The 15,838-nt window shown below is 44.1% G+C and overlaps 1 protein-coding gene across 1 annotated transcript in view; it reads left to right on the top strand.

The window, feature by feature from the left end:
• Window positions 1-905: 905 nt before the first annotated feature.
• Window positions 906-15,838, top strand: part of GLA1 (Folylpolyglutamate synthetase family protein) — a 59,283-nt gene continuing 44,350 nt past the window's right edge. The window contains exons 1-2 of the mRNA XM_086816329.1: window positions 906-1,329; window positions 1,408-1,505. Of these exons, the coding sequence (XP_086672455.1) occupies window positions 937-1,329; window positions 1,408-1,505 (491 nt within the window). The 5' untranslated portion in view covers window positions 906-936. The remainder of the gene's footprint in view (window positions 1,330-1,407; window positions 1,506-15,838) is intronic.

Raw genomic sequence — 15,838 nt, 5'->3', positions numbered from 1 at the left:
TATGGATTTGAAGCCTAAACATGTCAGCTTTGGGCCTAAAACTAGAAGATGGTATCTCAAGGAGAAGCAAGTGAATCATACATTTGTGGCATTCATAGAGAATCCTATTGGGACAAGGCCTACAGTTAAAATCTGGTCAAAAAAGGGAGAAATATTGGAGAAGCAAACTCCTAGAGGATGTACTACTAAAGTTATGATGGAAGCTTGCATTCAGTTGGGGTATCAAATCTCTTGGGGACAATCCAACTTTATGTTGGAGGAAGATACATGGAATCTACTGTGTAAACTTTATGTTGGAGGAAGATACATGGAATCTACTGTGTAAACTTTTGAATGAAGTGAAGTGCTCTAACTAGGGGGTGTTCAGTTTTTAGTAGATTTGGTTTAAAAGGTCTGGATGTAAAATTAGTTTTGAAGTAATATATATACTTATTATTGGTCCAAAAAAGGAATCTTATTAATTATTGAGTTCAATTTTCCACTCATTGTATGCCCCTATTTGCCACTATAGGCATTACATTTGGGCGGTTTGAGGAGAAAAGGCATTCTTACTTCTATTTTTCTCCCTCTCTTGAGTGGAGAGTGTTGATTTTTGAAATTAGATTTCCCTTTAAAATATACTAGTACTCACCCTGCGCATTGCTACGATATGTAAAAGACATTAAAAAGCAAAATGTGAAAATGGAAGCCGGAATACAAAGTGTCAATCAAAATACAAAGGGGTCAATTGATTGAATATTTTTTTCTTATTTTTTAAAAATCCAAGATTTCTTTTTTCTCTCCTCTCATTGTGCATTGGCTATCCATGGTGGTTGATATGTAGTAGATATATATATATATATATTCCCCTCTCATTGTGCATTGGTTAATATGTGAATGTAAATGTAATAGATATATATATATTCCCCTCGTGAACGCTAGCCGGAAGGCAAGGGCATGGTAATGCAAGCAAGGCTCATGTTTGCAGCTTCCCAGCCTTTCACATCATTCTTCTCGACTCTCGTCAACACTGTTGTACCAGCCCCGCGACCAACGTCTCTACCGTGGACTGTTGTGGCAGCACGCAGTCCCGCCGTTCGGACAATGTCTTTTGGCATCATCAACAACAACAACTGCAGGGATGGTGCGGGATCGCCTTCTGCATCAAATGTAGGAGAGGAAGAGGGGGGGGAAGGAGTTCCAGACGTGATCGAGTTTCTGGACTCGTTGAAGAACTACGAGAAAGTGGGCGTGCCCAGAGGAGCCGGGACAGAATCCCCCGAGGGTTTCGACCTTGCTAGAATACGTCGCCTTCTCTCACGCCTCGGCGACCCCCTCTCTCACTACCCCGTATGCACCCCATGCCTTATTTTTCCCCTCTCTAAGTCGAAAGGAAACATGATAGTGAAGTGACCTCTACCCTCGCAGGTTGTTCACATCGCTGGCACCAAGGGCAAAGGATCCACTGCAGCATTCATTAGCAATATACTGCGTGCTGAGGGCTACTCTGTGGGCTCCTACACAAGGTACATGTGCTTCCCCTTAGGCGGCTCTTAAGATCTTAAGGGTAGCAAATGTTTGGTTGCACTACATGCCACGGTTGGATGGGGAAGATCGCCCATCCTTCTCTGACCAGGTGGCCTGGAAATGCTGGCGCTATTGCATGTCTAAGTTTATGCTTAAGAATTTTCATACTGTTTGGCTCAACACAGCAAAATACAAGTAGGGAATGCAAAGTATGCCAGCAGACCAAAGTTGTTTCAATAAGAGGTACCTGATGCAATTGAGCAGTGGCAGGTGAGCAGTCAATAGACACCGTTCGATGGCTCAGAAGATGTGTCAGGGTCCACAGATGGGTGTGTAAGTTCAGTATTTATGTCTTTGGTCAAAGTTAAGCAGGAGGGTGTAACGTTCTACTTGATTTGTACGTTCCATTGATTGGGAGCATGGATATAGGTGCAGCAGATTCTGGATGGTGTATTCTTGATGTTATCACTTTGGCCATTCCTTACGTTAGTAGCTGCAGAGTTATTGTTTGTGACACTAAAAGTGACGTACTAGTCGGTAGCAACCTCTGAAATGGGTGAGCTATAAGGAAGAGATCCTCTCAGTGTTTACTTAGTAGATTAAAGTTCTCAGATAGAAGGTAGCGTGTAACTGACATTGGTGTCAGATTGGTGGTACTTGTCACTGGTATTATGATTGTTCAGTCTGAGTTAGGGCAGTGTAGTGTGGTGGACTCTGTCCACACTACGACAGTTTTTGTAGATCCATTGACGTGTTGGGAAACAAGAGCATCAGGCAATACTGCAATGGTTTGGTGTGTTGAATGAAGGACCCAATTTTTAAAATTTTAAAAAACTCATTCTCATCAGTTCTTCTGAAATCAGTTTAGTTCAGCCAATTGAATTTTTTCAAAATTTGCTTTTGGGTTAGACTCAAAGAAGATTTTGGGTGCTGCACTTACCTTGGCATCCAAAGGTGGAAAAGATTAGCAGCTGCTATTACAGTTATTCAGAAGCTGCTTGAAGTGACAAGAACTTTAATGGAGTTTCTACAAGAGCTGCTAAGATCACCATTGAAAGGATTGGTCGATGTTTGAGATTGAAACATTTAAGATGGAAATGATTAATGCGAAAAAGATCCCAAGCTTGGGAGGAAGACAAGTCTGGCGTCTAGTTTGAAGATAAGCAGGAAGGAATGCTACATGCATAAGTTCCCAGATGCATGTACCATGACTATTTAGGCCATGTACAACAGCATAGACTAGGGAAGTGTTGGCCACTCGTGCGTCCTAGCTAATAAAGGGACAAGGCCATTGAGTGTATGGACATGTTTGAATGCCCTATGGAGTCAAAGACATAGGAATATGTATAGATGCGGAACAAGTATGGATAATAGATTTGGAGCAAGAGAAATTAGCAGCAGTTTGGACTGTGAAAGGTGGGTCAAATGAGCATAGAAATGTGCTAGAAGAGTGCCTCCACTACCAAGAGAGAAGAGCCCTAAAAATGAGTCTAATGGGGTCTTTTAAAGGTGAAATGTAAGGACAAAGGAGCTGGCTGCTGACGCAAAAAAATTTTCTTGTAAAAATTCTTTAGCATCTATAAAAAGCCTAATTCTCCCCTCATTTGTGCAATAAGTTCCCTTAGCCTTTAGCTGACTTGGTGCAATAAAAATCCAGTAGAAATCAGCCCTAGAATTGGTCCAGAATAAGCAGGCAAGGGTAGTTCTTTAGAGCTTGCAAATCAGAGAGTGTATCTGTAGATTTGGAGAACACACGTGTTTTGCTCCGTTCTTGTCATGTGCATGGATATGCCATGGACATTCTCAGGGATTACCCAGAAGAGGGCAGCCAGAAAAAGACAGTAAGAACCAGAATTTTGGAGCACAAGGTGCAGAAGAGAACCAGTATGGACTTGGAGCAGGGACATGGAAGGCATAGGATGCTGTCGGCTGCTGAAGGGGAGCTGTCGGCTGAGATAAAACAGTCTGTCGGCTGATCCAGATGAGGTAGTTGCAGGGTGCATCAATAATATGGAATGATGTCGAGTCAAGTGGCCGACCAGCAGTCGGCCAGTTCTCCATAAAGTACAAGGGACTATAAATAGCACAAGAGGCACAATGTGTTAGTCATTCATTAATTTATGGGGTGGATCATTAGGGTCCAATTAGGGACTAGACTTTTGGGTGTTTATCACCTTTTCTTCAAGGCAGCCTAGGGCTGTGGAATGACTACCTTTTTGTACCATATTAATATACTGAATTTCCAGCATATCTCTCTCTTTACTCTCTCTTCATATTCGCGTTTTGCATTAGCATGTTTCCAGTAGTGTTTAGGGCTGAAAGATGACTCCCAGAGCTTCCGCGTGTTGGTATCAGAGCATCAGGCTCAGCAAGGCTAAACACTGAATCAGTCCCATATGATGGTGTATAGGTCCAAGGTACAGGAAAGTACACGGATATGAAGCCCAAGGCAAGGAACACAGCATCGGGAAGAGCTCCCAGGAGGTTTGTTGGTGGTGTTCCATAGAGCCAGAGGGGATTGTAGTCCTGTGAGCCAGATAGGTTCTCGGGCAACGGTCCCAAGGGAGAATTATCCTCCAAGGGGTGATGTGAGAGTGCCAGACTCATTTCTCAGGAATGAAGACCAAGGCAGTGTTCAGAGTCAGGGTAGGAATGGATTGTGGACTAGATGGAACAGATGCATAGATCTTAATCTGAGACGGAGTGGTTTTGGAGACCGTGCCGGGTTTTCAGAGAAAAGGGTTGCCAGGGATGGATGGATGACAGAGGGATTCTGGAAATAGAGTGGGATGATGACAGTCATCCAAGAATAAGTTGGAATCCCGTCATCAATTTTAGTAGAGGGGGATGTCATGTGCATGGATATGCCATGGACATTCTGAGAGATTACCCAGAAGAGGGAAGCCAGAAAAAGACAGTAAGAATCAGAATTTTGGAGCACAAGGTGCAGAAGAGACCGAGTATGGACTTGGAGTAGGGACATGGAAGGCATAGGATGCTGTCGGCTGCTGAAGGGGAGCTGTCGGCTGAGATAAAACAGTCTGTCGGTTGACCCAGATGAGGCAGTTGCAGGGCGCATCAATAATATGGAATGATGTCGAGTCAACTGGCCTCCATAAAGTACAAGGGACTATAAATAGCACAAGAGGCACAATGTGTTAGTCATTCATTCCTTTATGGGATGGATCGTTAGGGTCCAAGTAGGGACTAGACTTTTGGGTGTTTATCACCTTTTCTTCAAGGCAGCCTAGGGCTATGGACTGAGTACCTTTTTGTACCATATTAATATACTGAATTTCCAACATATCTCTCTCTCTTTACTCTCTCTTCATATCTGCATTTTGCATCAGCATGTTTCCAGGAGTGTTTAGGGCTGAAAGAAGACTCCCAGAACTTCCACGTGTTACAGTTCTTGGCGTGATAAATACAGAGAGCACAGTGAGCAATTGTTTTCAGTAGATTTCATCCAATTCAGCCTTGGTACTTTCACATTTGCAAATCAACAAAGCAAGCCCCTCGGGGGCCGCCCGGGGGGGGGGGGGGGGGGTGTTGTGTTCAAGGATTCTCGTGACAGAAGGATTTCCAAAATTTCCTAAACATAGGAGAAGCACATGGTTAATCGATATTTGACCATAGGTATTTACCTCCCAATCAGATGGTCTCCTAAACACATGACAAGCACACGGTTAATCTATATTTGACCATAGGGATTTACCTCCCAATCAAATGGTCCCTTGGAGACGTATGCATACAAAATCTCTACCATGGTCTGATTTCTCCTCTTGTCTACTTGACAGATCGAGGATAATGAGTAAGAACTCATACCCAGCCAACTAGTGACTATCGGAAGTGTCCAACAACTTAAAGTTCTTGTCAATCATTATGCCAAAAGTAAAATTGTGCCAAAATAGCATTGTACGCTCCATGAGTTTTACTCAAATACCAGTATGTGGACGTTTGGATGTCCCTATGGTAGGAATGTAATAAGTACGCTTCCCAAGGTAACACCTTGCACCTAAATCGTATCATCTCGGAAGATAAAATCTAAAATCTTTCTAATCAAACAATTGATATCAATATCAGTGTTATCATTCTCTGAATCTAGGTCATATACATATATGCACACATCTAGGTGTCATGCCAGAATTGACCAACGTGCCTAACGGTTTCGCAAACATAAATGCTTCACCCCAACCAATCAAAACGTGAGCAATCAAAACCATAAGTCTCTTTCTTGTATTTGATTTTCCAATATCAAGTCCGCTCACCGAGCCAAGGATTCTTAGACATCTGACTAAATCTATGGAGAAGAAACCTAGGGGAACAAATATTATGTAGAATAGTGTCATATTGATTTCCAAAAAACAGGAAATCCAATCGTTATGAAGTTTTTCAATGCCAATCTTCTACTCTTCAAGCCCCCGAAAACAATGCTTGATTTCTAGCCTTGAGATCTAATATCTCGTGATAATATCTCAAAGAACCTCTTCTTAGATATACAAGACTCTAGCGCATTGTTGATTGTTGCACATCCCTAGGGTCTAGCTGCGCACCTCTGTGCTGGCACAATCGCAATCACTTCACCCTCTTCCTCTTTGTTGCACACCCTTCACGCCATTCATCTCACCCCATGTTGTGCGCCTATGGGCGTGCACATTTTGCTTGCTATTCACCTTGCTATCCTCCTCTCTGTGCAGCCCTCCTCTTGCTTGATTGCCATCCACCTCGCCGCCCTGCTCGCCGTTCACCACCTCCTCCTTCTGCCTGCCAATTTGCCGGCCTTCTCCTTTGCCTTCGCCATTTTCTCCCCTCTCTCTTGTGTAGACGAGTCTCTCATGCTTCTTGCGTGTGTCAGCATGTGGAAAATTCTTAGTGTTCAAGTCGGCCGCTTGTCCCTTGATTGGCATTATGGCTTTCGCCCAAGCCAATTGTTCTCCATTCCCACATGCCGTGAGAACTATCAAATTTTCACAGGACGAGCTTCCCATCCTCCACAAAGTGTCCCAACAATGAAATAAGGACAACTGGCATTGGGAGAGTCTATGCCTCTCACACTGCCTCTTTGCAGGTTAGAGATTGGCTTCTGGTAGTCCTCCTGTAAGAATTGGCTGGGCACTTTCTTGATGCACGTTTACTTGGATGAGGGTTCTTCCAAATTTACTTCAACGCCTCGGAAGCCACATCTCAGGCACTTGCCAACAGTCTATTTCCCCTTGGCTTGCTGAAGTTATTCTTCTTCAGATTGCGCGGGGAAAAAGATTCTTCTATTAGTTACCAAGAGAAATAGCTAAAATGGCTAAATACAAACTTGGCTTCCCTTGGGAAGTGAGAATCAAGAAACATAAAGAGGGGAGAGGATGCTCTTCTCCTTGGGGGTTGGTCGCTCGAGGAGGAGAAGGCTATCTCTTACAATGGGGGGAGGTGGGAACAGCCACACAAGTGCCAAGTGGGGTCACCACCAGTGGCAGTGAGATAGGGACCATGACACCAGATTCTCAGGGAGGCCTCTTGGCACTTCCACATGTGATTTGAACCACCCTAAAACCAATGTAACATGCAGCGGAAGTCTTCGTATTGGAGGATCCATGAAGAGCTGCTTGCTGTTTTTATGCAGAAATCAGCCCAAAAACCCTAATTCTAGGCTTCTACATGCATGCTAGACTCCCTAGAATCACACTAGGCTGAAATCTACACTTTCTAGCACTATGCTATGCTGAAATTGGACAAAAAACTGATGCAAAAACGCTGATTTACCGCAAAAATGCAAACCCTAAAACGCAAACTCTATTTTTAGAAACCCTAATTCAGCATACACAACTCCTACCTAGGATACACCTAAATGCTCTAATACCAATGTAACATGACTACTATGCGGAAGCGTGCTTAATGATGATTAACGCAAAGCAATAAAGATTAACGCTAATCACATGCTCATGACATAGAGTAGAGAGAAGGAGAAGAGAGAGTCTCTTTACCTAACCTGCTCCTACTATATATTATTGAATGAATGAGTAATTACAATGATTGTCATAGATCCAATGTAGATCTAGACTATGAATGCTATGAATGAACTTATGCTTACTGTTCTCCACTGTGCGTTAATGGAAAACGCTGATTTGGAGATGTACTTGGCTGATCCAAACTGTTAGATTGCATGTCCTTGGTCTTGGCTCTGCAATCTCTGTCTCTGAATGATTATGAATGATCCATGACTTGCCTTTATATAGGAAAGTGATAGCAAGTCGTAATCAGGTTGGTTTTTACTTTTCAGGCCATAAAAAATCATCAAAAATGTCATAAAATGTGTTCATATTGTGCCCATAATATGTCCCAACCATTGGTACATGTCCTGGGCACCTATAGGGCCACCAAATTGGCTCCAAACTGCCCATATACGACCTCTAACTTTGCCCTTAAGGCGGCTGTAAGGAATAGTCATGTCTATGTGGCACCGGATTAACGTGTACACGTGACAGGGTGCCTTCGATGGCTTCGCTGCATCGAGCTCTCCAAATATGCCATGTAGCAATATTGTTGCAAATCTCCCATCTCTCGCTAGAACCTAGAGTCCAATGACTAGTAGATGGAGCTGGGATAGGCATTGTAGAAATATGAAGGTGGGAGACCTGAAGGGCTAGTCCCCCACCCTCCTCCTCATATGACAAGACGGTCTCGACCTCAGTGGCCCAAGCAACGGTGCCCCCCGTAACAATGTGGGAGGGGGCAAGTGATCTTTCGTGGCCGAAAACTATCCCACAGCGTCTTCCAGAAATCCGAGAGAATTGAGGAGGGAGGCCTTGAGATTGGCAGTGTCCTGCTCTGCTGTCCTCAACCTTTGGCATTTGGATCCTACGGCCCAGCTTTGCGGTGTAGACAAAAAAGGGGGTACGAGGAGTCTCCTCCCTGTCTTTTGGATCATGCTATGGCGACTCCCTGGAGTCCCACTATAGGCACGTGAGAGAACAGTCTTCCCAAATCCACAAACGCGAGAATCTCTCTCTGGCCACCTTGGCCGGTGGAGGGTCTATGTGCACAGTGCCACTCATGTGCATGGAAACCAATCACCCTCACCCTCTACAAGGTGCATCCTCTGAAATCATCCATAGTCGGCTTTGCCCTCTCAAGTCTACCATGAGGTCCAATAGAGAATGTGAATAAGGTGGAGCTCTCATCTGCACCATGGACTGCCAAAGGTACGTCATGCTTGGTGAACACTCCCAACCAGTGTAGGGGTGGGAGGGTCCGGAATTGGGGCCAACCACTCTGGAGGGATGGAAGAGTCCATGTCAAGGCTAAGTTTGTCCCTACCCCAGGTCCAGAAGGCAGCTCTGGCATGGTATCTGTATGCCAGCGTCCTCTCCTTGATGGATGTGATCTCTTTACGGGTGGCAGCAAGCTAACTCTCAATCCATGGACTATGAGGAGAACTCTCTTGAAGACGTTGGAGAGAAGCAAGACCCCTTCGAATGCTCCTATCTTGTGCATGAAATCCCTCCAATTTGCTCTGTGCTACCTCTTGCAAAAAGCTGTTGATCTCGTCGAGGCCCGCATCCAAGGTGCATACGGCAGAACTTGAGATAAAATCCAGTCCCTCCCGTATTTGCTCTATCCTGCTGCCAATCTCAGGGTCTTGAATGTCGCATGCGGAAGCTCTGGGAGTCTTCTTTCAGCCCTAAACACCATATGGGAACATGCTGATGCAAAAACGTATGCAGGAGAGAGAGAGAGAGAGAGAGAGAGAGAGAGAGAGAGAGAGAGCAGAATATTCGGTATATCATATAGTACAAAAAGGTACATCAGATTTGCAGTCCTTAGCTGACTTCAATGAACAGGTGAAAATACTCTATGCCTAGTTCTATGACCCAGCCAACAAGGGCTGAATGAATCAAATCGTTGAGCAGCCAATGCTATTTATAGGCTGGAATAGACCAAGTTAGCTGGCCGACTATTGGTCGGCCAGTTGTTCCATCCAGTTCCCATTTCGTTCCTGCCTGTTCTTGGACACTGTCTCTGGTCTGCTTTCCTGAGAAATGAGCTTGGCAATCTGTCATGTGCATCAGCAATGCCATGGACCTTCTCAAGACTAAATCCTGAAGGGGCAAGCAGATAAAGACTATGAACAAGTAGAAGATGGACATGGAGCAGGACTTGGAGCAAAGCATGGATCAGAGGGGTTGTCGGCTGCAAGAAAAAGGATGCAGGTTGCCAGAGTAGCTGTCGGCTGATGTCAGCAAAGTGGGCAGCAGCAGGCGCATCAAGGAATATGGAAGATACCACAGTCGGCTGCATTAAATGGAATTTAATGAATTATGAACTGGCCGACCAGCAGTCGGCCAGTTTCCCACATGCTCCAAGGCCTATATAAAGGCACCATTGCTCTTTGTTTTAGGCATTCACTCCCACTAGGGGTGTGAGTCACTAGGGGTGCCATAGGGGACAGATTTTAGGGTTAGCAACCTTTTCAAGAAGGCAGCCAAGGGCTGCAAAGACATGTACCTTTTTGTACCATAGTATATACTGAAATTCCAGCACTTCACTCTCTCTCTCTACTCTCTCTCTCTACCTGCGTTTTTGCATCAGATGGTGCGTTTTGCATCAGAAGGTTTCCAAGAGTGTTTAGGGCTGAAAGAAGACTACCCAGAGCTTCCGCGCGTTACATTGGTATCAGAGCATCAGGCTCAGCCAAGCTAAATACTGATTCAGTCCCAGATGATGGTGTACAGGTCCAAGGTACAGGAAAGTACACGGATTTGAAGCCCAAGGCGAGAACACAGATCGGGAAGAACTCCCAGGAGGTTTGTTGGTGGTGTTCCACAGTGCCAGATGGGGATGGCAGTTCCGTGAGCCAGATAGGTTCTAAGGGAACGGTCCCAAGGGAGGTTTATCCTCCAAGGGTGATGTGAGAGTGCCAGACTCGGTTCCAGGAATGAAGGCCAAGACGGTGTTCAGAGCCAGGGCAGGAATGGATTGTGGACTAGAGGAAGACCAGATGCATAGATCTTCATCAGAGACAGAGTGGTTTGGAGAAACAGACCGGATTTTCAGAGAAAAAGGTTTGCCAAGGATAGAAGATGACAGAGGGACTTCGGGACAGGATTGGGATGATGACAGTCATCCAAGAGCAGGTTGGATTCCCGTCATCAAGTTTAGCAGAGGGGGATGTCATGTGCATCAGCAATGCCATGGACCTTCTCAAGACTAAATCCAGAAGGGGCAAGCAGATAAAGACTATGAACAAGTAGAAGATGGACATGGAGCAGGACTTGGAGCAAAGCATGGATCAGAGGGGCTGTCGGCTGCAAGAAAAAGGATGCAGGTTGCCAGAGTAGCTGTCGGCTGATGTCAGCAAAGTGGGCAGCAGCAGGCGCATCAAGGAATATGGAAGATACCACAGTCGGCTGCATTAAATGGAATTTAATGAATTATGAACTGGCCGACCAGCAGTCGGCCAGTTTCCCACATGCTCCAAGGCCTATATAAAGGCACCATTGCTCTTTGTTTTAGGCATTCACTCCCACTAGGGGTGTGAGTCACTAGGGGTGCCATAGGGGACAGATTTTAGGGTTAGCAACCTTTTCAAGAAGGCAGCCAAGGGCTGCAAAGACATGTACCTTTTTGTACCATAGTATATACTGAAATTCCAGCACTTTCTCTACTCTCTCTCTCTACCTGCGTTTTTGCATCAGATGGTGCGTTTTGCATCAGAAGGTTTCCAAGAGTGTTTAGGGCTGAAAGAAGACTACCCAGAGCTTCCGCGCGTTACACAATCTCACTCTACCCCTTGGAGAATAATTGTAACCGCTCTATAGGAGGCCTGACAAATTGGAAGATAAAATACACATTTTTAGATCACTTAACTAATACAAACAATGGACAATACTTGCAACATCAAAACTGAAAATGACAAAGAACACTTGACACCATCACTGTCCCCCCCCCCCCCCTCCCCCTTCCCCTCCAAACAGTTGTATTTCTTGGAGTATTTATATGTACAAGTGTTCACAGGCCAAAGGCCAGATTTCTCCATAACAAGGAGTGAGTACAACTAGAAAACAATAAGATTTTGTCGATGAAGAATCAGTTGTTGGAGTAGACGAAAAGTCATAGGCAGTCTCCCACCAGCACTGGGTAAATACCTGTCCTCACTGGTCTTCTGGGACCGTGCACCAACAGGCACGCTTGTACTAACGCCTAGCGAGGTGAAGCACCACGGCGGGAGTAATACCTAGTGCTCCCGGGTCATAGCTTTGCTCCCAGTTTTTCTCGTATCCAAATGACCTTCACTGGCTCCTCTAAATGTGAGGGTGTAGTCAGGGTAATCATGGGAAAAGTCACTATCTTGGTGGCCTTGGTGATGGCAACGGGGTGTGATGTTTTGCCTGACAAGACTTGTAAAAACAACATTTAATTTTAATAATACATGAATTTGAAAATACAGAAATAAGTACCTGACAAGGATTCAAATTCAGATCTTAGGAGAGAAGTTCATTCCCCTTTTTAATATTCTCCAATACTGTAGGCGGTACAATTGTAGGTACAGTGTGAGGATTATGTTGTTAATCCTGCATATTGTGTACTAATTACTACTTAAGTAATTAACTTAGAACAAGAACCTTCAGGAGAACACTTGAGACAAGATTGAATTGACTTGTTGTTATTAAACTGAGTACAATAGGTCTCTTATATAAGAGATGAAGAGACACATTTGAAGAGGCATGTTCTTTGATGAAAGGACATGACCTTAGACGAAAGGGTACAACTTTTAGGCTAAGGGATGTGTCCAGTCGATGTAGAGGCACAACCATTCACTAAGGGATACAACCATTCGTCGAAGAGATGTGGCTATTCGATGAAGAGGTACATCCTTTGACGAAGAGTCGCAACCAGTCGAGGGTAGGGGTTCCCTTTGGCTGGTAACTCTTTGCATCTGCAACAGTAATCAGCAATGAAGAGAGAATCTGATATATAAACACGTCACAATCGTGACATTCCCTCCCATTTAAAATAAAACCCATGTGTCAAATGATAGACATCCGTTTGTCGAAGAACTCCTGAAGAAGGTTAGGGTACTGCTGCATTTCTTCATCTGTTTGCCAAGTGGAATCAGACTCATCCAAGTCCATCCACTTCACAAGAAATTCTGTAGTCAACTTTCTTCTTGTTTCCTTCTGTCTTACGTCAAGTATTACTTCTGGAACAAGGATAATATGGTCATCTTCAATTTCTGGTACATAAGAAGATAAGTCTGGAACAGGCGAATCTCCTTGAATATACTGTTTGAGCCAAGAGATGTGAAAAGTCGGATGAATCTTTCCCCATGACGGTGGAAGTTCCAACTTATAACTGACAGTTGAATTTTTCTTAAGAATCTTGAAAGGCCCATAGAAGCGAGGTCGTAACTTTGGAAAAACTGACTTCACTGTTTTGTAGCGGTGAGGTGCCACATATAATAAGACCAAGTCTCCTTCTTGAAATTCTGCATGTCGACGATGCTTGTTGGCCTGTTTTTGATATTTTTGTTGCACATGGACCAATTTATCTCGAACTTGTACAAGCACATCTTGCATCTCCTGAACCAACTGATCTGCCAACGCCACTTTGTGTTGTAAAACAAAGTTTGTAGGCACAAGAGGAGTATGTCCATATGCTGCTTGAAATGGAGTTAATCCAATTGCTGAATGATGGGAATTATTATAAGCAAATTCCACGAGTGGTAAATAATCTTCCCATGATGCCAGACGGAATTGAATGTAATGTCGAATCATTTCTTCCAAAATCTGATTGACTCTTTCAGTCTGTCCATCTGTTTGAGGATGATAGGCTGAACTGAATAACAAATTTGTGCCAAGAGATTTGAACAAAGACGTCCAAAAATGTCCAGTGAACTTTGGATCTCTGTCAGAGATGATGGTCTTTGGCAAACCATGCAATTTGAAGACATGTTGCACGAATAATGACGCCACGTCTGGGGCTGAAGCAGCTTTCTTACAAGGAATGAAATGTGCCATTTTGGAAAATCGATCAACCACCACAAGAATCTGAGCATTGCCTTTGGATGAACGAGGCAAGGTGGTGATAAAATCCATACTGATACTTTCCCATCTCTCATTGGGAACTGGCAATGGTTGAAGTAACCCTTGAGGAAGTTGTCGAGAGGCTTTCATTGTTTGACATGAATGACAAGCTTTGACAAATTTGATAACATCTTGCTGCATCTGAGGCCAGAAGTATGTAGCAGACAAAAGTCGATATGTCTTGTTGATACCAGGGTGAGCAGCATAAGGGACTTCATGATGTTCTTGAATAAGAATCTTCCGCAATGAAGTATTGTGAGGCACACAAATGCGGTCAGAGAAGAACAGCAACTCATCCACGATAATATAGGCTGCAAACATGTTCATTTCTGCAGGACTGGGATTAGAAGATTTGAGAGCACGAAACGCATCTCCAAAATCTCTATCCGTCAAATATTCATTTTTGAAACAAGCAGGGATTTCCATTTGCACATCTGTGATGGCAAAATTGATGGCTCGAGGCATGCGACTTAAGGCATCTGTAACCACATTCTGAAGACCAGGAACATACTGAATAATCATGTGGAAATTAGCCAAGAATTCAACCCATCTGCCTTGTCGAGAGTTCATAACAGGCTGAGTGAAAATATACGTCAGAGATTGATGATCTGTACGTACAACTGAATCTGCTCCAAGAAGATAATGTCTCCATGTTCGATAAGCATGCACGATTGCCAAAAACTCCTTATCATACACAGGATACCTGCTTTGAATGGCTGAAAACTTTCTGCTGTCAAAAGCAATGACACGATCATTCTGCATCAGAACTCCACCAGAAGCACGATCTGAGGCATCTGTCATTACATCAAAGGGCTGAGTGGGATCTGCAATGGCCAAGACCGGGGTTGTCGTCAAGGCATGCTTGAGATCATTGAAGGATTGCTCAGCTTCTGAAGACCACTGAAGTTTGTCCAGCTTTGTCAATTCTGTCAAAGGGGCAGCAATCTCCGAAAATCTATACACCTTGTTGTGATAGAAATTAGCAAGTCCCAAGAAAGATCGAACATCTGAAATGGTGAGAGGCAAAGGCCAATCCACAATCGCCTGAATCTTCTTAGGATCTACTGCAATCCCTTTAGCAGAAATGATGTGACCAAGATATTCCACATGGTTTTTGAAAAATTCGCTCTTCTTTTTGTTGATGTACAGCACATTGTTGCGTAGTACTTCAAAGACTATCTGTAAATGCTCTTTGTGATCGACCATAGATCGGCTAAAAACCAGAATATCATCCAAGTAAACGATCACGAACTTATCCAAGTATGGCCCAAAAATTTCATTCATCAGGGTCATGAAAGTGGCCGGGGCATTGGTTAACCCAAAAGGTATGACCAAGAATTCATAATGGCCATATTTTGTCCGAAAGGCTGTCTTGTATTCATCACCATTACGGATACGAATTTGATGATAGCCGGACTTTAAATCAATCTTAGAAAACACCTTAGCACCAAGCAGTTGGTCGAACAATTCATCGATGCGAGGTAAAGGAAATTTGTTCTTGATTGTCAGCTTGTTGAGAGCTCGGTAATCAATGCAAAGCCGCATTGATCCATCCTTCTTCTTGACAAGTAAAACCGGGGCTCCGAAAGGACTTTTGCTGGGACGGATGTGACCTTTGTCCAGCAACTCCTGTAATTGCTTTTGTATCTCCTGAGATTCAGAGTAAGAAACACGATAAGGAGCTCGGGTTGGAGGAGGTTGACCTGGGATAAGATCAATCGGGTGATCCACAGGACGACGAGGAGGCAATGTCGTCGGAAGATCATTCGGAAACAAATCCTGAAAAGGCCTGAAGAAGGGTTGCTCCAAGTAAGCAGTAGTTGATGACGAGGCTTGAGATTGCTCACTGGTTTCTGCTTCAATCTCCCGTAACATGACCAAGGATGTTGCACTGTCACGTTTGCGAACGAGACGTTTGACTTGCAGGGCAGAAACAATGGTGATGGGTTTGGCATTGAAAAGGCCATGAAGTTCCAGCTCTCGACCATTATGATATAATTGAATTGAATGAGAACGAAAGCTGATCACCGGATCATATCGATATAGCCAAGATTGTCCCAATATCATGTCATAATGTGACAACGGCATCACTGAAAAATTAAGGTGATCCTGGTAATCTTGAATCTGGAACTGAAGCTGTTGCACCTTTTGGTTACAATTAAGGAAGGAACCATCAGCAAGCTCCACTTGAAAAGCATCCACAAAATGTCGGGTCTGTAGGCGAAGCTTATGAACCAAAGAAGTGCCCACAAAATTAG

This window comes from Cibotium barometz, chromosome 22, assembly GCF_041138505.1.
Source record: "Cibotium barometz isolate CiBa-2024 chromosome 22, ASM4113850v1, whole genome shotgun sequence".
NCBI lineage: Eukaryota > Viridiplantae > Streptophyta > Polypodiopsida > Cyatheales > Cibotiaceae > Cibotium > Cibotium barometz.
This window is presented reverse-complemented; position numbering and strand designations above follow the sequence as displayed.